The 27,101-nt window shown below is 44.0% G+C and overlaps 1 protein-coding gene across 1 annotated transcript in view; it reads left to right on the forward strand.

Moving 5' to 3' along the window:
* LOC117522916 (anoctamin-9-like) overlaps positions 1-27,101 on the forward strand; it is a 150,324-nt gene that overhangs the window by 24,190 nt on the left and 99,033 nt on the right. Inside the window, 11 exon segments of the mRNA XM_034184343.1 lie at positions 794-817; positions 917-959; positions 1,785-1,814; positions 6,327-6,338; positions 8,010-8,089; positions 9,396-9,530; positions 10,139-10,190; positions 10,192-10,233; positions 16,197-16,257; positions 16,341-16,423; positions 16,958-17,062. Coding sequence (XP_034040234.1) covers positions 794-817; positions 917-959; positions 1,785-1,814; positions 6,327-6,338; positions 8,010-8,089; positions 9,396-9,530; positions 10,139-10,190; positions 10,192-10,233; positions 16,197-16,257; positions 16,341-16,423; positions 16,958-17,062 — 667 coding nt within the window.

The following is a 27,101-nucleotide window of genomic DNA, read 5'->3' on the forward strand; positions in this document are numbered from 1 at the left end:
AAATTGCAAGTTTTACTGTTACAGTGCTGTCAACAGTTTAAATATGAGGTCAAGAAAGAGGTTCTTTATTTTACTTTTTATAAAACAAGTATTTATTTTCATTGAAGCCAAGAAAGGGTGACTATAAAGTGAGTTTGGCAAAACAAGTATCCTTGTCATGTTGAGGGTGGCAGAGGGTGTTGTCGGCAGCTGGGCGGAAAGTAACTAAAAAGTAATAGTAATCTAACTAGTACTTTTACAATGAGTAATCAGTAAAGTAACTAAGTTACTTTTTCAAGGATGTATCGTAATCAGTAATTGGATTACTTTTTCAAAGAAGTAACTGGCAACACTGCTGGACAGAATGTCAGCTCCAACATTTTGTTCATCTTGTGCATTTTCTCTGGGCACGATTCAGCCCTATAGGCTGTTTCCACTGCAGGAACTCAGCCTACTCCCCAGATTTCATGAAAGGGTGTTGTAGTCTACTGGGTTCCCTATGGGGAATCACATCACGCCTTTGTATTTTGCAGAGTTCTGCTCTCATGTTTAAACAGAGTACTCTTATGTTCTGCCTCAGTGGCCTCAAGTACTTGCAACCTTGATGCACTGAAGTAATTCACAGCATCTAATTTTGCTCTATTCAGAGGTTTTTTCAGTTTAAAAAGAGAATGATAACCTGACCTGCAGGATGTGCGCAATCTACAGGTGCAAACCTATGTGTATTGAAGCAAACACTAACACACAGATGTCAACAAATCAGACCTGTATGAGATCTTCTTCAGAATTCTAAAAAACCTATTCTTTCCCTCAGGATCCGTATCATCCATTACATCCTGTACAACCACTTTCATCAACACTGGAGGTGAGTGTGCTGAGTTTCCTTACTTGTCAGATGAATATTAAAACTTTAGAAGACTAGATTTACATCAAAAAGGTGTTACACATACCCACAGCCCATTTTCAGTGTGGAACAGCTTGTATTACGAGGAACAATCTACCTTTGAAAACAGCGATTTGACACTTCAGCCATGAATTTTCTTCCTGTAGGATTTCTGGGAAAAGTCTGTGAAATCAATTGAATGATATCAGTCAATGTACAGCTGGACATCTCTGGACCAGTGCAACAGTTTGTCTGAATATCACTTACAAAACTGAAAGGGTTGTAAAGCTGAACCTCTTTCATTTTATGTAATGTATAATCTTAATTAAATTAAATTAATTGTTCTTTGTAACTTTATTAAATTTAATAAACTTAATTTAAATGTTTACTAATTTTTGCTGTCTGACTTAATCTTTTCAGACAAATTGAGTTGAACTGAAAGTACTACTTTTTTAGCTTTGGCAAATGAAACGCATTCATTAAGGCATAGAAAATTCAATAGGAACTCTCAAAAATACTAACTCAGTACTCCAATTTTACCCATGTTATAGTATACTAATACAATACTAACAAACATTTTTTGTTTTTAACTGATTAACTGAATGATTTCTTGATTGTTTAACTACATAGTTGTTTCAGACAGGGGGGGCAGGGCCTTTGTCAGGACCCAAATAATTCATACTCAGTGTTGCAGCTCATTGCTCAGTAATGTACAATATTGTGGTTTTTCAGTGGGAGTTTTTTTCTGTTACCACTTTAATGATGGTGTGAAGGAACCTTTGAAGATGATACTGAAAGATGATGTTGTCCAGTCTGGGACTTTTTTGTCTCTCCTGGTTAATAGAGAGCCGACACACATCTTGTGCTATAACTGCCAATGCATGCACAAGGGTTGGATATAAAAGCAAGATCCCTGTCTGAGGTGATGGAACACTTTTTTGTGGAAATTTCTGTCATTTCAGTTCTGCTATTCCTACCTTGGCCATACGTTATTGTCTATTAATTTACCCCACCCAATCATGTAGGATGAAAAGCAACACTGAAAAATGACTTCTGACAGATGTTGTCCAGTCTGGACTGCTTCTGCTTTGTCTGATAGAAACCTATACCCATCTTTAACATAGCAACCCTTGCATGCAAAGTGTTGGCTGTAAAGCAAGATGGTGTGTTCTGGAGTGACTGTCGCCCCTTTTGTTGTATTGTGCAATAACGTCATCATACCAGGTCACTGATGTCGAAGTCACACCACCCACGGATTTAATGGACCAAAGTAACAGCAGAAATTAGACTGCCTCAGCTGTTTCACGTGATTCCTCATATTTAATTAAACTGTAAATGAATAAAAGGTCGAGAGTTGCTTTACTGTGTTACTCTGGCTGTAATGTGGTGTCACTTACGTTCATTTTTCAGCATTATAACAGTTGTTTTTAGCCAAAGTGACAACTGAAGCAAAACTTGGCCTGGCTGAGGAAAAACCTTGACATCAAGTGTCACAAAAGCGTTGAAGTTCCACTGGCAATTAAATCATTCAAAACAAATCCATCAGAAGCTGTAAAAAAATCTTCAGGAGGGACTAAACCAACTGTTTTCTGCAGACAGAAGTGCTGGTGAGCTCACAACCCCAAAAGGCCCAGATAACCAGTGATGTGACTGCCTATATATGATTAGAAACTTCCCCATTCAACAATATCAAGAACACTGCAGGAAAGTAGTCACAGGGAGGACTTCATCATAGTTAGAAATAGAGGGCTGTGTGCAGGAAAACAGTCCTGATTGGAACACTCCTCCTGTCCTGACCTAAAAATGGTGCAGGCAGAAATGGTCTTCATAGTTGCACTTTAAGGTCATATTAATTGTTGGGTTTCAAGCCTAGTATGTGCTGGTGGTCCAGCTAAATAATGTTGTTGTCATTGTCCAAGTATTTCTGAACCTAACTGTGTGTGATGTTGTGTTTTTATTGTCAGAGGATATTCTGGACCTGCTGAACAAGGATGTGTTTTTGAACTCTGTTCTGCCTCCATGAGTGAGAAACTGAAGCAGGATTCGGTCAACAACTGAAGTGGAAACAGTGGTTTAAGACTGCAGTGTGACCCAAATTATCACAGTGGTAATCACCTTGCTTCACATTGCATCCACAAATCCCTGAAATGGGCACATCAAAGACAGAAACCATGTCTGCAGCCACATTCAGCGACAGGACTGAGTTTGACGGCAAGTCACTGCTGTGAATGTGCGAATGACCCAGGGCTAACAATTACAAACAAAAATACAGCAAATCTGTTGCTGTGTGTTGTTTCTGCAGTGCAGTGCTAACTCTGCCTGGCCTCATGTAGTGCAGCGCAGCCTGTGGAAGAGCACCGAACAAATTTAAGTTCATAATATTATCACAGCTTGGATAATAAAGTCTTCAATTCATTCATCAACATTTGGATCAAAATCAGGTCTGATTTCTCACTTTATTAATGAGCATGAATAATGTTCAGTGTGCAAAAGCCACAACAATATTTCTCCTTTGCCTCCATGAAAATCTTACGATGTGTGCAGCATGATTGATTGATAAAAAAAAGTTATTGCATGAATTATTCAAGTAGGACAGGCTTTTTTTCTGGCTTTATATGAGGAGGTGGTTCAAGTAATTATTCCCAGAATCCTTAAGCCCTGGTCCCACCAAATAATAAAGGATGAATAATGAGCCACGCAGCATGTTTCTTTCTTCTTTTTTTTTTTGCTACGATTCAACTGTCGGGGCGAGAATGGTGGCTCTTAGGGGCATTATTGTCAGTTAACAAGGCTTATTTCTGAGCATGGCACTAATTTCAAGATGTTCAAAATTTACGTACAGTAGTGTTCAGAATAATAGTAGTGCTATGTGACTAAAAAGATTAATCCAGCTTTGAGTATATTTCTTTATGTTACATGGGAAACAAGTTACCAGTGGATTCAGTAGATTCTCGCAAATCAACAAGACCAAGCATTCATGATATGCACACTCTTAAGGCTATGAAATTGGGCTATTAGTAAAAAAAAAAAAAGTAGAAAGGGGGTGTTCACAATAATAGTAGCATCTGCTGTTGATGCTTCAAACTCAAAACTATTATCTTCAAACTGCTTTTTTTTAGCAATCCTATGAATCACTAAACTAGTATTTAGTTGTTAGTTGTATAACCACAGTTTTTCATGATTTCTTCACATCTACGAGGCATTAATTTTGTTGGTTTGGAACCAAGATTTTGCTCGTTTACTAGTGTGCTTGGGGTCATTGTCTTGTTGAAACACCCATTTCAAGGGCATGTCCTCTTCAGCATAAGGCAACATGACCCCTTCAAGTATTTTGACATATCCAAACTGATCCATGATACCTGGTATGCGATATATAGGCCCAACACCATAGTAGGAGAAACATGCCCATATCATGATGCTTGCACCCACCATGCTTCACTGTCTTCACTGTGAACTGTGGCTTGAATTCAGAGTTTTGGGGTCGTTTCACAAGCTGTCTGCGGCCCTTGGACCCAAAAAGAACAATTTTACTCTCATCAGTCCACAAAATATTCCTCCATTTTTCTTTTGGCCAGTTGATGTGTTCTTTGGCAAATTGTAACCTCTTCTGCACATGTCTTTTATTTAACAGAGGGACTTTGTGGGGGATTCTTTCAAATAAATTAGCTTCACACAAGCGTCTTCTAACTGTCACAGCACTTACAGGTAACTCCAGACTGTCTTTGATCATCCTGGAGCTGATCAATGGGTGAGCCTTTGCCATTCTGGTTATTCTTCTATCCATTTTGATGGTTATTTCTGTTTTCTTCCACGCGTCTCTGTTTTTTGTCCATTTTAAAGCATTGGAGATCATTGTAGATGAACAGCCTATAAGTTTTTGCACCTGCGTATAAGTTTTCCCCTCTACAATCAACTTTTTAATCAAACTACGCTGTTCTTCTGAGCAATGTCTTGAACGTCCCATTTTCCTCAGGCTTTCAAAGAGAAAAAGCATGTTCAACAGGTGCTGGCTTCATCCTTAAATAGGGGACACCTGATTCACACCTGTTTGTTCCACAAAATTGACAAACTCACTGACTGAATGCCACACTACTATTATTGTGAACACCCCCTTTTCTACTTTTTTTTTACTAATAGTCCAATTTCATAGCCTTAAGAGTGTGCATATCATGAATGCTTGGTCTTGTTGGATTTGTGAGAATCTACTGAATCTACTGGTACCTTGTTTCCCATGTAACAATAAGGAATATACTCAAAACCTGGATTAATCTTTTTAGTCACATAGCACTACTGTTATTCTGAACACTACTGTATGAGTTACTATGATGACTAACAAGGATTATAGAGGCATATTTGTCGTGCTTACGAGGCTGCTAAAAGCACATTATCCCAGCGCCTGGCAGCCACACAGCACCTGAGAGGCTATCTTTGGAGCGGCTGCCCTCTTGCACACACAATTCCATCTGCTCTGTGCTCTGGACGCTGTATATAAAATAATTATTTTGTAGCAGATTATAATAATTTTCTGCCAAACCTTGGATGCTGAAAACATCTCTAATGGCTTCTGGAATCACAGAAGACTGTTTCATATGGATGCTTTTTTTCCTCTCTTTCCTGCTCCATGAGGAAACAAGTGTGGGAGGGGCAGCAGGTAGGACCAAACGTGCGTTCGTGCACCAGTGTCACGCTACATGGCACTGTGTGGCTCATACATGGCTCGTGCGGCCGATAAGAGCCATTCGAGGATCTAATTGTCAGATCTAAACGTCGGTGGTGGCTCACTAGAGGCTGCTACGTGGCACATGTGGGGTACAGAGAGGCACATAGAGCCGCCCTAGTAATAGATACGTGATAGATGAAAACATGAGTCATTCTTCGAATAATCACTGCACACCCATGCGTGACTCATTATTCATGGCTTATTATTTGGTGGGACCGAGGCTTTAGTATAACTTCCTGTGTTAAAGGAGTTTTCTGCTGTTTATGTCAGCCATAGAGGCTCATGAAAAAGGTATTCGAAAAACGGTTGTTTTTTGCTCACCTTTGTGTACACAAACGAGCTGAGGGCTCTGTGTGCAGGTTTGAAAAAGCAATCAAAACATCTGTTTCTGTATGTGTGACAGACGGACAGATCGCCTGCTTTTTCAAGCCACCATTTCAGCACAGTGTGCACAAAACACAAAGTTGTTGTACCTCCGTGATAATGAAACTACACTGTCCCACCATGAACTTTACTTGGTGCCTGAATAAGTCCATGTGTGCCTTTGACTGTGTCTGTTGTGCATCTACCTCATGGATTGTGCAGTGGGATCGGATAATGGGAGAGCTGATGCGCACATCACTCATAAATGTACAGTTTACAACTGTGCGCAGGCTGATTCCAATTAATTGCAACGTATGGGCAATGTGTTTACATTTAATAAATCTCATGATTATTTGCAACCACTGCCAATCTGTCTGAGAGTGTGTCCACTCAGTCTGCATTGGACCGTCATCATTTAGGGATAGGGTGCATCCTGTGCAATCACACTGCATACAGATTCTTTGTTGTCATTGTAACAAGTACAACAAACGGTAAGGTGCAAGCCTTTCAGTACAAATATAAACCTGAGTAAACCGCATGCAGACTAGGTCTGGGGAAGAAAAGAAAAACATAAATTTAACCGGATGAAAGAGGTATGTCCAGAGCACAAATTAAAAAAAGACAAAAATTGTAAGAAGATAGTAGCAAAAAAGAGATTGCATATAAAAAAAGAGAAAAGTATGTACAAAAATGTGGATATTTCAGTGACAGTGGATATTGCACATAAACAAGTGTTGCACTTATTTCAAGTGTGGCATGTGACCTGGCTATTTGGTTCCAGTGGCATTCAAAGCTGTAACAGCAAGTGGGTAGAAACTGTTTTTCAATCTATTTGTTTCTTGTTTAATGGTCCTGTACCTCTGCCTGATGGGAGTAGATCAAACAGAGAGTGGCCAGGGTGGGATGAGTCCTTTAGGATGGTGTTGGCTCTCCATGATGGTCCCCCAGTGTGGGTAGAGGGCACCAATGATCTTCTCTGCCATGTTGGTCTTTTTTTGTTTGCCCCGGTGCAGCTGGCAAACCACATGCAGAGGCAGCGTGTGAGGATGGTCTCCATGGTAAAAAGTGGTTTATGTTATTTTTCCTGAAGATTCTCAGAAAGTGGAGTCTTTGCCGTGCCTTCTTTGCTAAGTGTGTGGTGTTCCTGTCCCAGGTCAGTTTCTCATCTGTGGACTCCCTGGAAACAGAAGTTTCTGACCTTTTCCACACAGCCCCCGGGCTGAATGTCCGTTTTGTTTCAAGTGTAGTTGAGTGGAGGTTGGTTGTGCTGCATGCTCACCCTCCATGCAACCACCTGGTCACTACAACTCCTAGCAGTTGGTTGTCGGTAGTGTCATGATTCATTGCAGTCACCAGGCGACCATTCGCAAGGAGGTTGCTGTCCTCTGTTAATATGACTGAAGCCAAAGGAAATCCAACACTGAGTGTGGCAAAAAATGTTTGTTGTTACCAGTCAGCTGGGTTTGTAATTTGTTGCAAGTATAAACAACCGAAGTGTGACAACTGTAGAATTCAGCAGAATGGAATGAGATTTCCATACAGTAGAACTAAGAGCCATTCCAACAGGAGGCATACGTAGGTGTGGGTCCACCCCGACCAGTCTGCAGTGTGTTAGCACCAACCCTCAGGAAGATACGCTGCTGAGTTAGGATGTCAACTCTTTAGCCTCAAATAGTAACTTTTAAATTTGTTTTTGCTCAAAAATCCAACTGATAAATAAACATTACATTTGGCTGTAATTGGTATTATTTAGACATAAAATCACAATTGGGCAGAAAAACTGCTGGGTAACCGATGAGACGTGTTCATCCTGCTGTGGTTCTGTTTGATGTCTGATTGATGAACACTACCTGTATCTATGTGTTTGTTGTTTGAAAAGAATCTGTTTGTCACGTAATTCACACTGATTTTCTGACCACATTTATCAGTTCTTTTTTGTTTTCTTGTTTCATTGTTTTAGTGTAGGTGCCACTGATGTAGACGACAATAAATAAGTAAAGAAAGGAGAGATTATGTATCACCATAAGCCTGATGTGTCTGTGTGTATTTTTTGGGGATTACCAGAGGAAGAAGCAGCACATCTTAAAGAAGAAATGGGCTCGATGGTCGGGTCTGTTCAACTGCCAGCCGGTCAACGAAGTCAAGTTAGTCCATTTGTCTCCCTGTGCGTCTGTCTATCTGCCTGTGCGTCTGTCCGTTTGTCTCTGTCTGCCTGTGCGTCTGTCTGTCTGTCTGCCTGCGCATCTGTCTGTCTGCCTGCGCGTCTGTCCGTTTGTCCATCTGTCTTTCATGTGCAAAACCTGTGAAAAACATATCCCGGCATTTTTCATTTATTTAGTTGTCTGCATTTTTAATGTGTACAGACCAGAAGAGACTGAAATTTTGCAGTGTAAAAGAAAGCAGTTAAAACAATAAACTACCAGCCCCCAACACTGAATAATTTCCTTTGGGATAAATAAAGTTGATTCTTATTCTTATTAAGAGTAGGCCTACCAGACTCTCTAATCACCTACTCGATGACCTGCTGTCATTTCCTAATGTCACCCTCCCTAAAACGCTTATGTTGTAGATTCGCCAGTAGGGTGAAGACTGTTTGGCATCAGCAACCCCAGAAAGAGGGCAGTTATGCAGAAAACTAAATCCCTGATCTCTGCAGAGGTTTGCCACCCACCTATGTAGACCTGTAAGCCTACGGTAGCCCTCATCATTTCTCAGAGGGGAGGGGACCAGAGATGATTTGTTGACGCAGACACATATTTGTGGTGATGTCACAAGCCCTCACTACGTCTGTCTTTGTGGCATCACACTGTTGCGTCCTAACATCATTAGTGCCCACATGGGTGAGGATGTCACTATAATTTGTATCACCTTCCTGAGTCGGCACCCTTAGAGGAGAAGGTATGTCAGATGCTGTGGCCCCAGGTAAACATTTAACATTGGCTTGTGACTCCAGTCTAGCTTTGTGGGTAATGGAATCCACTATCACTAATGTGTGGCTTTTCCGTCTGTTGACACACCCTGAAATGAGCAGGGGTACCATGAATGCTTGCAATGGCAAAAAATGGTTTCAGTCTGTAACAGAGTGGGGACCATTGGATACTATAACTAGATATCAGGCTTTATATGTGTTCTTCCACCAAAAACAGTGTAAAAACGGTCATCTGCCAGTGAAGCTACTGCTAAGAAGAACGCCAACCACCCGGACCCTAACACCCGCCTCCACTGAAATAAGATGCTTAATAGAGCCAACCAGTGTGCCAACCTCACACAGACAACACACAGCTGTGTGCAGGAATTCATTAAAACATAATAAATAAGGTGACCCTGTGATGAACTGGCGTCGTGTCCAGGGTGTAATTTGCACCTGTTAAAAAAATGCATCGTCTTGGGAGATTTCTTGTTATAGGAGCTTGCTGTTTGTGTTCTGACACCTCAGTGTCTTTGTGACAGGTGTTACTTTGGGGAGAAGGTGGCGCTGTACTACCTGTGGCTGGGCTGGTACACCATGCTGTTGATTCCTGCGGCTGTGCTCGGTGTTATTGTGTTTTTGTACGGCCTGGCCTTTTTCAACACCAGCCCTCTTATGTGAGTTGTTTATGATGTCACTGTTAATCTGATGTTTTGTGATTGTGCTGACCTCATCATAAGCAGTTACTCTGAAGTGCTTGTCAGGTCCTCATGCCTTCTTAACATGCAGAGCCACGCCCACAGGGTGGGTGTGAATACATAGGGGTTTGACTGAATATTAGGTCTTATTTCAGTCATATTTGGCACCAAGAGGTTATGACATACATATATTTTTCAATAAATATATATATTTTTTCCTTTCCTTTATCAGGACTTTCTGTTCAATGACAGACGTTCTAGTTCCTTCGTCCCTGAGAACATGTTACGTTGAAGTTACTGCTAATGTAAACCCATTTAGTAAACAATAAAAACTGTAATTCAGGGGTGCCCAAGTTCGGATCCTCGAGATCTACCTTCCTGCACGCTTAGTTGTCTCCCTGTTCCAACCCATCTGAATCCAATGAAAGACTCATTAGCAGCTTTTAATGAGCCTTTCATGGGATCCATTTCGAATTACACCATTTCTGGTGTAATTTATGATTGATGGCCACATCCAGGACAAAATGTTGTGAATTATTGAGTTCTGTCTGTTGATTGAATGAAGCCGTTTCACTCTCTTTTGTCAGTACGGAGGTCTGTGACTCAGACATTGTCATGTGTCCTCGCTGTGACAAAATGGTGTCCGGCGTGGAAGCTTTCGGACACCTGCATCTATGCTAAGGTGAGAAAGAGTCACTCTGTTACAGATGCATCAATGTAGGTATTGTGTGTTAAACATGATAATATATATATATATATATATATATATACAGTAAAAGATTATCTTTTCAGATGTGGGATCTAGAGGAGCCTTGGTTCAAATCCTCCTCGGTCAATGTCCCCAGTCTTCCCCAGTTAAGATGCCCAACCATTATCGGTGTAGGTGTGGATGGGTGAATGTGAGGCTTCATTGTAAAGCCTTTTGAGCATCTGCTTCCGATGGAAAATACTATAGCCAATTGCAGTCTATTTATAGTAAATAATTCTGGGCCATGAGCCCACTGAGCCAGCGCTCATCGCCAGTTTCTGTAGCGTGAGTTGATGAGTCTAAGACTCCCTCTGGATGGACCACCAGTCCCTCGCAGGTTGCCCTCCAGCTGAGGCCAGTCACCAGTTACCAACTACGCCTCTCTCTCTTCCTGCTCTGCCGTTGTTTGTTGTACTGGGTGTTTGTAGTTTTAGATCAGGAAGTCTGGGCTAATGCACACGCGGTGTCACCTGAAAGCACCAGTACAGGAGTTTGGCTGACTATGAATACATGCGAGCTGGTTTGAGACCCTGGTGCTTATCTGACCACACAGTGCTCTGTTTAAAAAAAAAAAAAAGTGCCATACGTAGACGTGTGTGAAACACCGTACTGTTATTGAATTACTCACTAGAGCTTTGTGCACCCATGGACAGTCATCGACGAATGAGTGTTGTCTGTGGTGGTGAGGACCTGAAAGGTAAAAATCCAGCCACGATGAGTTTGCATGATCAGGCTCATAGGGGGTGCCCCGTAACAGCCACAGATGCACAGGGATAGTCCTCAGAATTTGGAGCATATATGGACATTTTGCAAAGCTGCACTCACACTTTAAGCGGGTTTGTCCTAGAAAAGGCACAATTCGTTCTCATGACAATGTTCATACCACACAAGTCAACAAACACAGGATGCATTGCAGCGGCTCAGATTTTATGAGATCTTAAAAAACCGCCGTACAGTCTGGATCTGGCACCTTCTGACTTTTTCCTTTTCCTAAGCTGAAAGAACAACTGAAGGGCACAGTTACAGGAATGACGCAGAGGTGCAAGCAGCTGTGTATGCCACCCCTCGTATGTATAGCTGCAGTGAAACGGCAGCCTCACACTCTTTGCTAACACTGAGGAGCTAATTAACATGGCTATGTTATTATTTTAGTATAGAGCCAAGTGAAACTTTGCACTTTGGCACACTCGTGGAGGGGGCATGTCTGATGCCGTGGCTTCAGTTGGAGTGTCGGCTCCCTGGCCCTGACCGTGGTCATGGATTGCCGAGTGGTGGCAATGGGCCTTTGTTTGGTTTACTTTGGTGCCAGACAGAACACATGAATTGTGTATTTGATCATATTTATTTAGCCTGGGAAATAATACACTTTATGATTAAACAACATTTATAAAAACAAAATAAGATGGAGAGAGACAGTGAGAAGGAGACAAGAGGAGTGAGCCAGTACCTGTGAACCACCAGTAGAGGGTGTACTGTAGGAGGGGTGTTTATTTCTAGTTTTATAGTTCTAGTTAGGTTCCATTTTCAGGTAAGTAGACTACCCAAGGTATTTTCTGTTAAAAGCAGACAACAGGCTGATTCTTATGTATTTTGACCTGCTGAGTTCAGAAATTGCTGTTGGCATGCTGTATCTTTACTCTTTCACCTTCTAATTTGCATAAAATGAAATGGCTGTCCATTTCGTCAAATTTCACACAGGTTTACTTGTATTTGCATTCGAAACAGAAATAAAAGTTCTATTCTTATGTATTTTGACCTGCAGAATTCAAATAGTCTTGTTACCATGCTGTATTACTACTCTTTCACTGCCTATTTCGCATAAAACAAAATGAGCGCCTGGTTTGTCAGGTTTCCCACAATTGCTTATTTTTGCTCAAGAAAGGCAATGAAAACTCTTATCTTTGTGTTATTTGAACTGTTGAGTTCATAGTTTCTTATTTGCAAGCTGTATCTTGTCTCTTTCATCCCTAATATGCATGAAACAACATGGCTGCCTGCTGTTTTTATACTTTGTAGAAGCTTGTTCTCCAACAGAAATTGATTTAAAAAAAAAACATTTTTTCCCACGTCTCTGCTGCACAATCAGGCCTACAAATGCATGTATTTGTCAATCTGACTTATACTGGCCTGTTGAAAAATGTCTCCTGTGGATTTAAAAAATCACTATCATTATATTAATTCCATGATGGCATGTGAATGACTCGTGTATTTTTTCATCACAAATGCTGAAAATATAATGATAATACTATGTGAAAACCTATATAATTGGCTCAGTACAGCACAGATAATGTATAAAGCTTCGACACCATAGGGCTACTGCTTTCAACCCCAGGGGTCAGGCCTCACTGGCTAGTGGCCAGGCACATGGTGCCACAGTGACTCAACAGCAGCAGCAGCAGCCACAGCATAGACGTGGTCAATCAAACTGCATTGTTCCCTGATATATTTGTGGAGTTCATCCTTTCACACTCATGTTAAGGAGACTCTGAGATACTTTGTGCATCTATATCTGTGCATGTTCATGTTATAGTGTGTTGATTTGTGTGGACCAGTTCCAGTCTTATGGTATTGGTGTTGTAGTATAATATATTATACTTAGTAGCATTAGATTAGATTTGTGTTGTGTCTTGTCTGCTGATTCTCTTTTTATACACCGTGTTAGGTTGCCAGTGTCCCTTGTCACTAGACTGATTTACAGATAATCTTGAAAGTGTTAGGTAGTAAGATAATATCGTTGAATCTCTGAGTTCTCTAGCGTTTAGGTTTAGTAGCATTTGCCACATCAATTAAATCAAATCAAATCAATTTTATTTATATAGCGCCAAATCACAACAAACAGTTGCCCCAAGGCGCTTTATATTGTAAGGCAAAGCTATACAATAATTACGGAAAAACCCCAATGGTCAAAACGACCCCCTGTGAGCAAGCACTTGGTGACAGTGGGAAGGAAAAAACTCCCTTTTAACAGGAAGAAACCTCCAGCAGAACCAGGCTCAGGGAAGGGCAGTCTTCTGCTGGGACTGGTTGGGGCTGAGGTAGAGAACCAGGAAAAAGACATGCTGTGGAGGGGACCAGAGATCAATCACTAATGATTAAATGCAGAGTGGTGCATACAGAGCAAAAGAGAAAAAACACTCAGTGCATCATGGGAACCCCCCAGCAGTCTGAGTCTATAGCAGCATAACTAAGGGATGGTTCAGGGTCACCTGATCCAGCCTAACTATAAGCTTTAGCAAAAAGGAAAGTTTAAGCCTAATCTTAAAGTAGAGAGGGTGGTCTGTCTCCCTGATCCGAATTGGGAGCTGGTTCCAGAGGAGAGGAGCCTGAAAGCTGAAGGCTCTGCCTCCCATTCTACTCTTAAAAACCTAGGAACTACAAGTAAGCCCGCCAGTCTGAGAGCGAAGCGCTCTATTGGGGTGATATGGTAATATGAGGTCCCTAAGATAAGATGAGACCTGATTATTCAAAACCTTATAAGTAAGAAGAAGAATTTTAAATTCTATTATAGAATTAACAGGAAGCCAATGAAGAGAAGCCAATATGGGTGAAATATGCCTCTCCTTCTAGTCCCTGTCAGTACTCTAGCTGCAGCATTTTGAATTAACTGAAGGCTTTTCAGGGAACTTTTAGGACAACCTGATAATAATGAATTACAATAGTCCAGCCTAGAGGAAATAAATGCATGAATTAGCATCGCTCTGAGACAAGGCCTTTCTAATTTTAGAGATATTGCGCAAATACAAAAAAGCAGTTCTACATATTTGTTTAATATGCGCATTGAATGACATATCCTGATCAAAAATGACTCTAAGATTTCTCACAGTATTACTAGAGGTCAGGGTAATGCCATCCAGAGTAAGGATCTGGTTAGACACCATGTTTTGTGGGGCCAAGTACAATAACTTCAGTTTTATCTGAGTTTAAAAGCAGGAAATTAGAGGTCATCCATGTCTTTATGTCTGTAGACAATCCTGCAGTTTAGCTAATTGGTGTGTGTCCTCTGGCTTCATGGATAGATAAAGCTGGGTATCATCTGCGTAACAATGAAAATTTAAGCAATGCTGTCTAATAATACTGCCTAAGGGAGGCATGTATAAAGTGAATAAAATTGATCCTAGCACAGAACCTTGTGGAACTCCGTAATTAACCTTAGTCTGTGAAGAAGACTCCCCATTTACATGACAAATTGTAATCTATTAGATAAATATGATTCAAACCACTGCAGTGCAGTGCCTTTAATACCTATGGCATGCTCTAATCTCTGTAATAAAATTTTATGGTCAACAGTATCAAAGCAGCACTGAGGTCTAACAGAACAAGCACAGAGATGAGTCCACTGTCTGAGGCCATAAGAAGATCATTTGTAACCTTCACTAATGCTGTTTCTGTACTATGATGATTCTAAACCCTGACTGAAACTCTCAATAGACCATTCCTCTGCAGATGATCAGTTAGCTGTTTTACACTACCCTTTCAAGAATTTTTGAGAGAAAAGGAAGGTTGAGATTGGCCTATAATTAGCTAAGATAGCTGGGTCAAGTGATGGCTTTTAAGTAATGGTTTAATTACTGCCACCTTAAAAGCCTGTGGTACATAGCCAACTAATAAAGATAGATTGATCATATTTAAGACCAAAGCATTAATTAATGGTAGGGCTTCCTTGATCAGCCTGGTAGGAATGGGGTCGGATAGACATGTTGATGGTTTGGAGGAAGTAACTAATAAAAATAACTCAGACAGAACAATCGGAGAGAAAGAGTCATTTACTAACAGGGACTTAGAAGAGAGAGATCTAATGTTTAATAGACCCACATTTACTGTTTTAGTCGGTGGTGCAGTTGAAGGTGCTATATTATTTTTTCTTTTTGAATTTTTATGCTTAAATAGATTTTTGCTGGTTATTGGTGGTCTGGGAGCAGGCACCGTCTCTACGGGGATGGGGTAATGAGGGGATGGCAGGGGGAGAGAAGATGCAGAGAGGTGTGTAAGACTACAACTCTGCTTCCTGGTCCCAACCCTGGATAGTCACGGTTTGGAGGATTTAAGAAAATTGGCCAGATTTCTAGAAATGAGAGCTGCTCCATCCAAAGTGGGATGGATGCCGTCTCTCCTAACAAGACTAGGTTTTCCCCAGAAGCTTTGCCAATTATCTGTGAATTGATAATTGTCATCAAATAAAAGATGACTTACTTTTTACCAGTAACAATACCAGGCAGTCACTAAATTAATACATTTTTTTTGCTAATTATTGGGTGAAGGATTAGGGATACAGCTTTCCAACAATATTTAAATTCAGTAGGTCAAATTACATAGAAATATAAGTTGTATTTTCTCATCAAAAACAAATAGCACACACTTCTAATTTGATGACGCGGGCAGCCATGTTTTTATGCAAATTAGTGGTGAAGGAGTAAAGATACAGCTTTCCAACAACAATAATTGAACGCAGCATGTAAAAATACATAGAAATAGAAGTTTTATTTTCTCTTCTAACGCAAACACAAGCAGACTTTTGAAAAGACTCATGAAACGAGCAGCTGTTTTGTTTGATGCAAATTAGGGGTGAAGATACAGCTTGCCAACAACAATATTTGAATTTAGCAGGTAAAAATACATAGAAAACGATGTTTAGTTTGTTTTTATAGTACATATACAACCAAAATTGTGGAAATTTTGATGTAATTGGCAGCCATTTTGCTTCATGTAAGTTAGGGGGTGAAAGGATATAGATACAGCATGCCAACAGCAATTTTTGAACTCTGCAGATCAAAATGCATAGGAATCAGTCTGATGTCTGCTTTTAACAGAAAATGCCTTGGGCACTTTATACATGTATTTCTGAATGTTTTGAGCTTTGCTCAGATGCTACGTGAGGTTTTGTATTTCCGTTCACACAGGTGAGCCATCTGTTTGACAATGAAGGCACCGTGGCATTTGCTATGTTCATGGCTATCTGGGGTAAGTGAGACCTAAACGTCTGTGATGTCATAAAGATGCCCATCTGAGGCTCACCTTTAACTGATTTCTTGTTTTTGTGTTAGCAACACTGTTCCTGGAGCTGTGGAAGAGACACAGAGTCAGATATGTGTCTCTGTGGAAAGTCTATGACTGGTGTGAGGAGGAGGTACTGACATTCTGACACAAAAGGGGCGGGGATTTGAATTTTTTTCAGAGGTCAAGTTCCACAGCAGCCGTATAATCCAGGGGCAAGCACATGTAAACATTTGAATCACTTAGAAGCATGCAGGACTGTCGGACTGAAACCCCAGATGTATTGAGTTGTTTGAGGTTCATTTTTCAACTTCTTAGTAAAGGCTCGGTCACATGGCATACGATTCCTGAACGAAGGGAAAAAAGTAAAAAAAAAAGTCCCAAATCGTTGAGAAAAGGTGGATGAACGAGCTTTATCGATGATGCTGATAATTTGAACCCTGGTAGTTTTTGTTTTTTGTGAAATAATTTTGTTTCTCTGTGTAAAGTATAATAAGGTAACCATCCAAAATAAAAGTAGGACGTTTAGAAGTGCTGTGTTGAAAAGTGCTTGCTTTATTGAAAAAAACACTCGGAAAGATTTTAAAGAAAATGTAAAATTTCACAGTTTGGAAGTAATTTTCCACAGCAGTGTTTACATGTTTTTTCTTTTTTTTTCTTTCTACAGGAGGAATTGATCCTGGGGATAGTCAATGATCCGGACTGTAAACCCAAGGAGTTTCGACACTCTTACCTCCGCAGCACTCTGGTTCTGATTCTGGTCACACTCATGGTGAGGATCAGTTCCACTTTATTCACCACCGATGACACTTTGCTGTTTCCTCACAGTGTTTCCACAGAGTGCCCACTCAGCTTTTGTGCATCAAATTCTGGAAGTATGTCCTTTGGTCAGATGAGACAAAACGAGAGCACCTTGCATTACTCTTAAATGTGTGTTTCTGACTTCAGCTGCTCTACATAATAAGCACAATAACTTGAAGTGAGTTTCTTTTTGCAGAAGTTGAACAATGTGTCTGGATTCCAACATTGTCTACAAAATCAGCAAAAAACTGGGACAGTGAGGTGTCTGTGCTTCATCAACAGTCAAACCCACAGATGGGACAAGTCAAACACACAAAAAAACAAACAAACAAAAAAAAAACAATGCTAAAGTACCCTCAGCCCCATGAGCACGTAATCAATGAAAGAGTGTGTAGAAAGAATGTGACCTTTTGACCTCTTAAAATAGGTTGAGGTTAGCCATCTTTGAACTTGTCCAAAGTCTGTGTCCCAAGAATGTTCCCTGTGAATTTGAAGACTGTGGCAGTAGTAGAACTGGACTTACTCAACAAAAATATAAACGCAACACTTTTGGTTTTGCTCCCATTTTGTATGAGATGAACTCAAAGATCTAAAACTTTTTCCACATACACAATATCACCATTTCCCTCAAATATTGTTCACAAACCAGTCTAAATCTGTGATAGTGAGCACTTCTCCTTTGCTGAGATAATCCATCCCACTTCACAGGTGTGCCATATCAAGATGCTGATTAGACACCATGATTAGTGCACAGGTGTGCCTTAGACTGCCCACAATAAAAAGCCACTCTGAAAGGTGCAGTTTTATCACACAGCACAATGCCACAGATGTCGCAAGATTTGAGGGAGCATGCAATTGGCATGCTGACAGCAGGAATGTCAACCAGAGCTGTTGCTCGTGTATTGAATGTTCATTTCTCTACCATAAGCCGTCTCCAAAGGCGTTTCAGAGAATTTGGCAGTACATCCAACCAGCCTCACAACCGCAGACCACGTGTAACCACACTAGCCCAGGACCTCCACATCCAGCATGTTCACCTCCAAGATCGTCTGAGACCAGCCACTCAGACAGCTGCTGAAACAATCGGTTTGCATAACCAAAGAATTTCTGCACAAACTGTCAGAAACCGTCTCAGGGAAGCTAATCTGCATGCTCGTCGTCCTCATCGGGGTCTCGACCTGACTCCAGTTCGTCGTCGTAACCGACTTGAGTGGGCAAATGCTCACATTCGCTGGCGTTTGGCACGTTGGAGAGGTGTTCTCTTCACGGATGAATCCCGGTTCACACTGTTCAGGGCAGATGGCAGACAGGGTGTGTGGCGTTGTGTGGGTGAGCGGTTTTCTGATGTCAATGTTGTGGATCGAGTGGCCCATGGTGGCGGTGGGGTTATGATATGCGCAGGTGTCTGTTATGGACGAAGAACACAGGTGCATTTTATTGATGGCATTTTGAATGCACAGAGATACCGTGATGAGATCCTGAGGCCCATTGTTGTGCCATACATCCAAGAACATCACCTCATGTTGCAGCAGGATAATGCATGGCCTCATGTTGCAAGGATCTGTACACAATTCTTGGAAGCTGAAAATGTCCCAGTTCTTGCATGGCCGGCATACTCACCGGACATGTCACCCACTGAGCATGTTTGGGATGCTCTGGACCGGCGTATACGACAGCGTGTACCAGTTCCTGCCAATATCCAGCAACTTCGCACAGCCATTGAAGAGGAGTGGACCAACATTCCACAGGCCACAATTGACAACCTGATCCACTCTATGCGAAGGAGATGTGTTGCACTGCATGAGGCAAATGGTGGTCACACCAGATACTGACTGGTATCCCCCCCAATAAAACAAAACTGCACCTTTCAGAGTGGCCTTTTATTGTGGACAGTCGAAGGCACACCTGTGCACTAATCATGGTGTCTAATCAGCATCTTGATATGGCACACCTGTGAGGTGATATGGATTATCTCAACAAAGGAGAAGTGCTCACTATCACAGATTTAGACTGGTTTGTCAACAATATTTGAGGGAAATGGTGATATTGTGTATGTGGAAAAAGTTTTAGGTCTTTGAGTTCATCTCATACAAAATGGGAGCAAAACCAAAAGTGTTGCGTTTATATTTTTGTTGAGTGTATGTTGAGCACAGACAGACAGACGGACAGACGCAAAGTGTTTGCAATACCTGAAGGCCATATGAATACAGCTTTGCATCACTGTCCTCCAGTTTTTTTAAATTTGATTAAAGATAATCATGTTATTGTTGAAGACTACTTAATCATAATCTGTTCTATCCTGCACAGATTCAAGTTCAGACATTTAAGCGTCAGACAAATCAACGTTAATGTCAGAAACCTCGAAATAAACAGAAAATAAAATGTTTATGCCAAATTCTTTGGTGTATTTCTGTTACACATGTATGATGTGAAATACTTCTGCATCAGAAGAAAATGAGGTTTAGGAATTCAATGAATCCCAGTCAGCCACATGGGGTGCCCAAGCCAGTGCTGTCAGAGCGCGTCTCCCAAACCCACATAAATGAGTAGGGATAGGGGAAGAGGCAGCGTACGCGCTGGACAGAACGGCAGTCTGTCGCAGTGCCACATATAGACAAACACATTCACACTATCACTCACACCTACAGGCAATTTAGAGTTTTCAGTTCACCTAATCTGCATGTTTTTGGGAGTGGGAGGAACCCAGAAGTAACCCATGTAAACATGGGTTGAGGATGCAAACTACACAGAACGGACAAGGCGGAAAGCAATCCCACAACCTTCTTGCTGTGAGGCAACAGTGCTAATCACTAAGCCATCATGCTGCCAAACCAAACATGCAGATCTTGAATTGAGTTTCCTCACTGGATGAGGTGCATGTAAATTACCACACACTGGTTACTCATCTGATCTCCATTATCCTCCAAGTTGTGCAGTTTGCAATAGTGACTTGAAAATACATTTCATGGAAAGCAAGTTTTTGTGCTTGTTTGCAGTGGTTTTTCAGGTGATTCAAAAAGCTGCATTTTCAAAAAGCTATGACAAAAACACTTTTTCCCCAGTTATTGGTTGGATAATGCACGACTTTGTGTGTGACCAAATGGTTAGTGCGCTAGGTTTTACGTACCTTTGATCTGCTGTGGCGACCCCGAATGAAAATGAAGGAGTAGCCGAAGGGACTTAGGATTGGTCATATGATGCACAGAAACTTATGACATTCTAACACAGATGGCGTGATACGTGTGGCTGGAGGAAGGGGCGGAGACCTTGTTAAACCTTATATAAATGATTGAATGAATGAGTTTATTCGGCACACTAATCAACAGTAACAAAAACTCATAACAAAACAACTCAACAATGAACCCGTGTAACCGAAAGGGTGAGTGCAGAAGCAAAGCTTAAAAATACCCACCCCCTACACGATAGGTGCCCAAGTTCGGTCCTCGAGATCTACCTTCTTGACATTCTTACTTGTCTCCCTGCTCCAACACACCTGAATCCATATATATATATATATATATATATATATATATATATATATATATATATATATATATATACACACAACCCCCAATTCCAATGAAGTTGGGACGTTGTGTAAAATGTAAATTTAAAACAGAATACAATGATTTGCAAATCCTCTTCAACTTATATTCAATTGAATACACCACAAAGACAAGATATTTAATGTTCAAACTGATAGACTTTGTTGTTTTTGTGCAAATATTTGCTCATTTGGAAATGGATGCCTGTAACACGTTTCAAAAACGTTGGGACGGGGCAACAAAAGACTGGGAAAGTTGATGAATGCTCAAAGAACACCTAATTGGAAACAGGTGAATGTCATGATTGGGAATAAAAGGAGCATCCCCAAAAGGCTCAGCCATTCACAGATGGGGTGAGGATGACCACTTTGTGAACAATTGCATGAAAAAATTGTCCAACAGTTTAAGAACAATGTTTCTCAACGTTCAACTGCAAGGAATTTAGGGATTCCATCATCTACAGTCCATAATATAATCAGAAGATTCAGAGAATCTGGAGAACTTTCTACACGTAAGCAGCAAGGCTGAAAGCTAACATTGAATGCCCGTGACCTTTGATCCCTCAGGCGACACTGCATTAAAAACTGACATCATTGTGTAAAGGATCTTACCGTGTGGGCTCAGGAACACTTCAGAAAACCGTTGTCAGTTAACACAATTTGTCGCTACATCTACAAGTGCAAGTTAAAACTCTGTCATGCAAAGTGAAAGCCATACATCAACAACATCCAGAAACGCTGCCGCCTTCTCTGGGACCAAGCTCATTTGAAATGGACATACGCAAAGTGGAAAAGTGTGCTGTGGTCTGATGAGTCCACATTTCAAATTGTTTTTGGAAATCATGGACGCTGTGTCCTCCGGACAAAAGAGGAAAAAGACCATCCAGATTGTTACCAGCGCAAAGTTCAAAAGCCAGCATCTGTGATGGTATGGGTGTGTGTTACACATCTGTGATGATTTTGGAGCAACACATGCTGCCATCCAAGCAATGTTGTTTTCAGGGACGTCCCTGCTTATTTCAGCAAGACAATGCCAAACCACATTCTGCACGTGTTACAACAGTGTGGCTTCGTAGTAAAAGAGTGCGGGTAGTAGACTGGCCTGCCTGCGTTCCAGACCTGTGACCCGTTGAAAATGTGTGGCGCATTATGAAGTGCAAAATACGAGAACGGAGACCCCGGACTGTTGAAAAACTGAAGTCGTACATCAAGCAAGAATGAGAAAGAATCCCATTCTATGTACAAAGCTTCAACAATTAGTGTCCTCACTTCCCAAACGCTTATTGAGTGTTGTTAAAAGGAAAGGTGATGTGGGGACAGTGGTAAACATACCACTGTCCCAGCTTTTTTGAAACGTGTTGCATTCATCCATTTCAAAATGAGCAAATATTTGCACAAAAACAATAAAGTTCATCAGTTTGAACATTAAATATCTTGACTTTGTGGTGTATTCAATTGAATATAGGTTGAAAAGATTTGGATTATTGTATTCTATTTTATTTACATTTTACACAACGTCCTAAATTCAGAATTGGGGCTGTGTGTGTGTGTGTGTGTGTGTGTGTGTGTGTGTGTGTGTGTGTGTGTGTGGTGTGTGTGTGTGTGTGTGTGTGTGTTGTGTGTGTGTGTGTGGTGTGTGGTGTGTGTGTGTGTGTGTGTGTGTGTGTGTGTGTGTGTAGTAAGTAGCTGCTCCCTTGTTTGCACTCGGGGTCACCACAGCAAATCCAAGGTGGATCTTCATGTTGAATTGGCACAGGTTTTACGCCGGATGCCCTTCCTGACGCAGCTCCACATTACATGGGAGAAATGTGGCAGGGGTGGGATTTGAACCCGGAACCTTCTGCACTGAAACCAAGCGCACTAACCACTGTGTGAGGTCCAGTATATATATATATATATATATATACACACGAGGGCTGTCAATAAAGTATAGGTGTTGTGAAAGTGTAGGAACACGGACCCACAACAGGGGGCGCAAATGAACGTACAATGGAGGAAGTCAAATAACAACACTTTACTGTTGTGAATAAGCACAACAAACACAACGGATAACAACAATAGACAAAGAAGTCAATTCACAAAAATGTGTCACGTGGGCAGGCTCGAAGATAAGAGACGTCTGTCCAAAGCAGAACCGGAACCACACGATTTCCTCCGCCACCGAACCCCGGGAATACTGGAGCCGCCAAGTCCCGAACTCCCAGGTGGCCACTGCCTCCGCGTGTCGGATCTGGTACTGCTGGCGAGGAACAAAAACAGTTAAATGTGGGTGCGTTTGCACCCAGCAACCCGTATGGCGGGAAAACCACCTCCACCTCTCGTTGGAAGAATGTCTGCTATTTAATGCACAAAGTAACAAAGGGTTCATGTCAAAGAACACAGTTGGCTGAGTACGGTACCTTCTAGGTAGAGCGATATCTCGGCAAAGAGGTGGAGATGTCGTCCTGCTGATATACCCCTGCTGATCAGATGATTGGTGACAGCTGTCGTAGGCTCCTGTGAGCCCGCACTCCAGACAGGGTGCCCTCTGGTGGTGGTGGGCCAGCAGTACCTCCTCTTCAGCGGCCCACACAACAGGACCCCCCCCTCAACGGGCGCCTCCTGGCGCCCGACCAGGCTTGTCCGGGTGGCGGCGGTAGAGATCGGCCAGGAGGGCCGGGTCCAGGATGAAGCTCCTCTTCACCCAGGAGCGTTCTTCGGGTCCGTACCCCTCCCAGTCCACCAAATACTGGAAGCCCCGGCCCATCCTACGGACATCCAAGAGCCGGCGCACAGTCGCAAAGCCGGCTCGCCATCGATGATCCGGGCAGGAGGCGGCGCCGGACCCGGAGCACAGAGGGGTGAGGTGTGATGCGGCTTTAATCCGGGACACATGGAAAACAGGATGGATCCGCAGTGAGGCGGAAGCTGAAGCCTCACTGCGGCTGGACTGATGACCTTAAGGATTTTGAAGGGACCGATGTAACGGTCCTGTAGTTTGGGGGAGTCCACTTTCAGGGGAATGTCCTTTGTGACAACCACACCTCCTGCCCTGGCCGATACGCAGGGGCCGGGGTCCTGCCGACGGTCTGCATGGGCTTTGCCCATCGTCCGGAGCCTTTAGCAAAGCAGAACGGGCGGCGCGCCACACCCGACAGCACTTCCGCAGGTGGGCCTGGACCTAGGGCACACCGACCTCGATCCCTCAACCACCGGAAACAACGGGGGCTGATACCCCAGACACACCTCAAAAGGGGAGAGCCGGTGGCTGAAGACACCTGGCTGTTATGGGCATACTCGATCCAGGCCAAATGGGTACTCCAGGCCGCCAGGTGCGCGGCCGTCACGCAGCGCAGGGCCTGTTCCACCTCCTGATTGACCCGTTCTGCTTGCCCGTTGGTCTGAGGATGATACCCGGACGAGAGACTCACCGTGGCCCCCAGTTCCCGGCAGAAGCTCCTCCAGACTTGCGAGGAGAACTGGGGACCGCGATCGGAGACGATGCCTGTTGGAATCCCATGCAGCCGGACGACGTGGTGGACCAGGAGGTCCGCTGTCTCCTGGGCAGTCGGAAGCTTCGGGAGGGCCACGAAGTGGGCCGCCTTGGAGAATCGGTCCACTATCGTGAGGATGGTGGTGTTGCCCTGGTACGGCGGGAGGCCCGTGACAAAATCCAGGCCGATGTGGGACCAGGGGCGATGAGGCACAGGCAGCGGCTGGAGCAGTCCCGATGCCCTGCGGTGGTCAGCCTTACTCCTGGCGCAGGTGGTGCAGGCCGGGATATAATCCCGGACGTCGGCCTCCAGGGACGCCCACCAGAAGCGCTGCCGGACAACTGCCACGGTCCTACGCACCCCTGGATGACAGGAGAACTTGGAGCCGTGACAGAAGTCCAGGACTGCAGCCCTGGCCTCTGGTGGACGTAAAGCTTGTTCTTCGGGCCCAGTTCCGGGATCCGGGCTCCGTGCCAGGGCCTCCCGGACGGTTTTCTCTACGTCCCAGGTGAGGGTGGCCACGATAGCGGACTCCGGAATGATAGGTTCCGGTGGATCTGACAACTCCGTTTTGACTTCGTCTTCATGTACCTGGGACAAGGCATCCGATCTCTGGTTTTTGGTCCCGGGACGGTAGGTGATCCGGAAGTCAAAACGGCCGAAGAACAGTGACCAGCGGGCTTGCCTGGGGTTCAGCCGCTTGCGGTCCTGATATACTCCAGGTTCCGGTGGTCAGTGAAACCGTGAATGGCACGGACGTTCCCCTCCAACAGATGTCTCCCACTCTTCAAGAGCCTCTTTCACCACCAAGGAGTTCTCGATTGCCGACGTCTTAGTTCCGTTCGGCCGGGGTCAACCTGCGGGAAAAATAGGCACACGGGTGAAGGACCTTATCGGCCTTTCCGCTCTGGGGATAGCACGGCTCCTATCCCTGAGTCCGAGGCGTCCCCTCAACCACAAACTGGCGACTAGGATCGGGCTGCACCAGAACAGGTGCAGACGAGAAGCGCCGTTTCAACTCCTTGAACGCGGCATCGCACCGATTCGACCAGGTGAAGGGAACTTTTGGTGAGGTCAGGGCTGTCAGGGGGCTAACTACCTGACTGTAGCCCTTAATAAACCTCCTGTAGAAATTCGCAAAGCCGAGGAACTGTTGCAGCTTCCTACGGCTGGTGGGTTGGGGCCAGTCTCTCACCGCCGCAACCTTGGCCGGATCAGGAGCGACGGAGTTGGGGGAGATGATAAACCCCAGGAAGGACAAAGAGGTGCGGTGAAACTCACACTTCTCGCCCTTCCCAAACAGCCGGTTCTCCAACAACCGCTGCAGGACCTGACGTACATGCCGGACATGAGTCTCAGGATCCGGAGAAAAGATGAGTATATCGTCTAGATATACTAAGACGAATCGGTGCAGGAAATCCCGCAAGACATCATTAACTAATGCTTGGAACGTCGCGGGGGCGTTTGTGAGGCCGAACGGCATGACCAGGTACTCAAAGTGACCTAAGGGGGTGTTAAATGCCGTCTTCCACTCGTCTCCCTTCCGGATCCGAACCAGGTGATACGCATTTCTAAGATCTAGTTTAGTGAATATCTGGGCTCCATGCAGGGGGTGAACACTGAATCCAGCAAGGGCAACGGGTATCGATTACGAACCGTGATTTCGTTCAGCCCCCTATAATCAATGCATGGACGAAGTCCGCCGTCTTTTTTACCCACAAAAAAGAAACCTGCACCCATCGGGGAGGTGGAATTCCGGATCAACCCGGCGGCTAAAGAGTCCCGGATGTAGGTCTCCATTGATTCGCGCTCAGGTCGTGAGAGGTTGTACAGCCTGCTGGACGGGAACTCAACGCCTGGAACCAAATCAATGGCACAATCGTACGGACGGTGCGGGGGAAGGGTGAGTGCCAGATCCTTAATGAACACATCCACAAGGTCATGGTACTCCACCCGCGCCGTCCCAAGATTGGGCGGGACTCTGACCTCCTCCTTAGCCTGGGAACCGGGAGGAACCGAGGAACCTAAACATACCTGATGGCAGGTCTCGCTCCACTGAACACTACCCCGGACAGGCCAATCGATCCGGGGATTGTGTTTTAACATCCACGGGAACCCGAGAATCACACGGGAGGTGGCAGGAGTCACAAAAAACTCGATCTCCTCCCGGTGGTTTCCTGACACCACCAGAGTTACTGGTGGTGTCTTATGTGTGATTAGAGGGAGTAGGGAGCCATCTAGTGCCCGCACCTGCACAGGCGAGGTAAGCGCCACCAGAGGGAGCCCTGCCTCCCTGGCCCATCTGCTGTCTAGCAGATTCCCTTCAGAGCCCGTGTCCACCAGTGCTGGGGCCTTCAGGGTTAAATCCTCATAAAGGATTGTAACTGGGAGTCGTGTGGCAATATGGGTATGTCCCACGTGAATGAATTTGGCCCACCCCTAACCCAGTTTCTAGGGGCGGGTGTTGGTGTTTAACCGCTCGGGGCAGTTCCTCACTTGATGCTCTATTGAGCCCCAAACAAAGCACGCTCCGCGGACCAGCCTCCTCTGTCTATCTGGTGGCCTAAATGTGGCCCTGCTCGTGTCCATAGCTTCGTCAGCAGGGGAGCTGTAACCACACGGAGCGTAGAGGCCGTGGAGCGTGGGGGAGGGCGGAACTCGGTCGGAACCGGAAGGGAGAGGGACGGCGCGTGCCCGGCCACGCCCTTCGTCTCGTTCCCGACGGCGTTCTTCTAACCGATTGTCTAATCGTATAACGAGATCAATAAGCCCGTCTAAATCCCGCGGTTCGTTCTTGGCCACCAGGTGCTCCTTCAGGACCAACGACAGTCCGTTTACGAAGGCGGCACGGAGGGCAGTGCCATTCCAGCCGGACCTCGCAGCCGCGATGCGGAAGTCGACTGCATAAGCAGCTGCGCTCCGGCGCCGCTGTCTCATTGACAGCAGCACGGCTGAAGCGGTCTCTCCTCTATTTGGGTGATCGAACACTCTTC

The sequence above is a fragment of the Thalassophryne amazonica genome, chromosome 2 (assembly GCF_902500255.1).
Source record: "Thalassophryne amazonica chromosome 2, fThaAma1.1, whole genome shotgun sequence".
NCBI classification, from domain to species: domain Eukaryota; kingdom Metazoa; phylum Chordata; class Actinopteri; order Batrachoidiformes; family Batrachoididae; genus Thalassophryne; species Thalassophryne amazonica.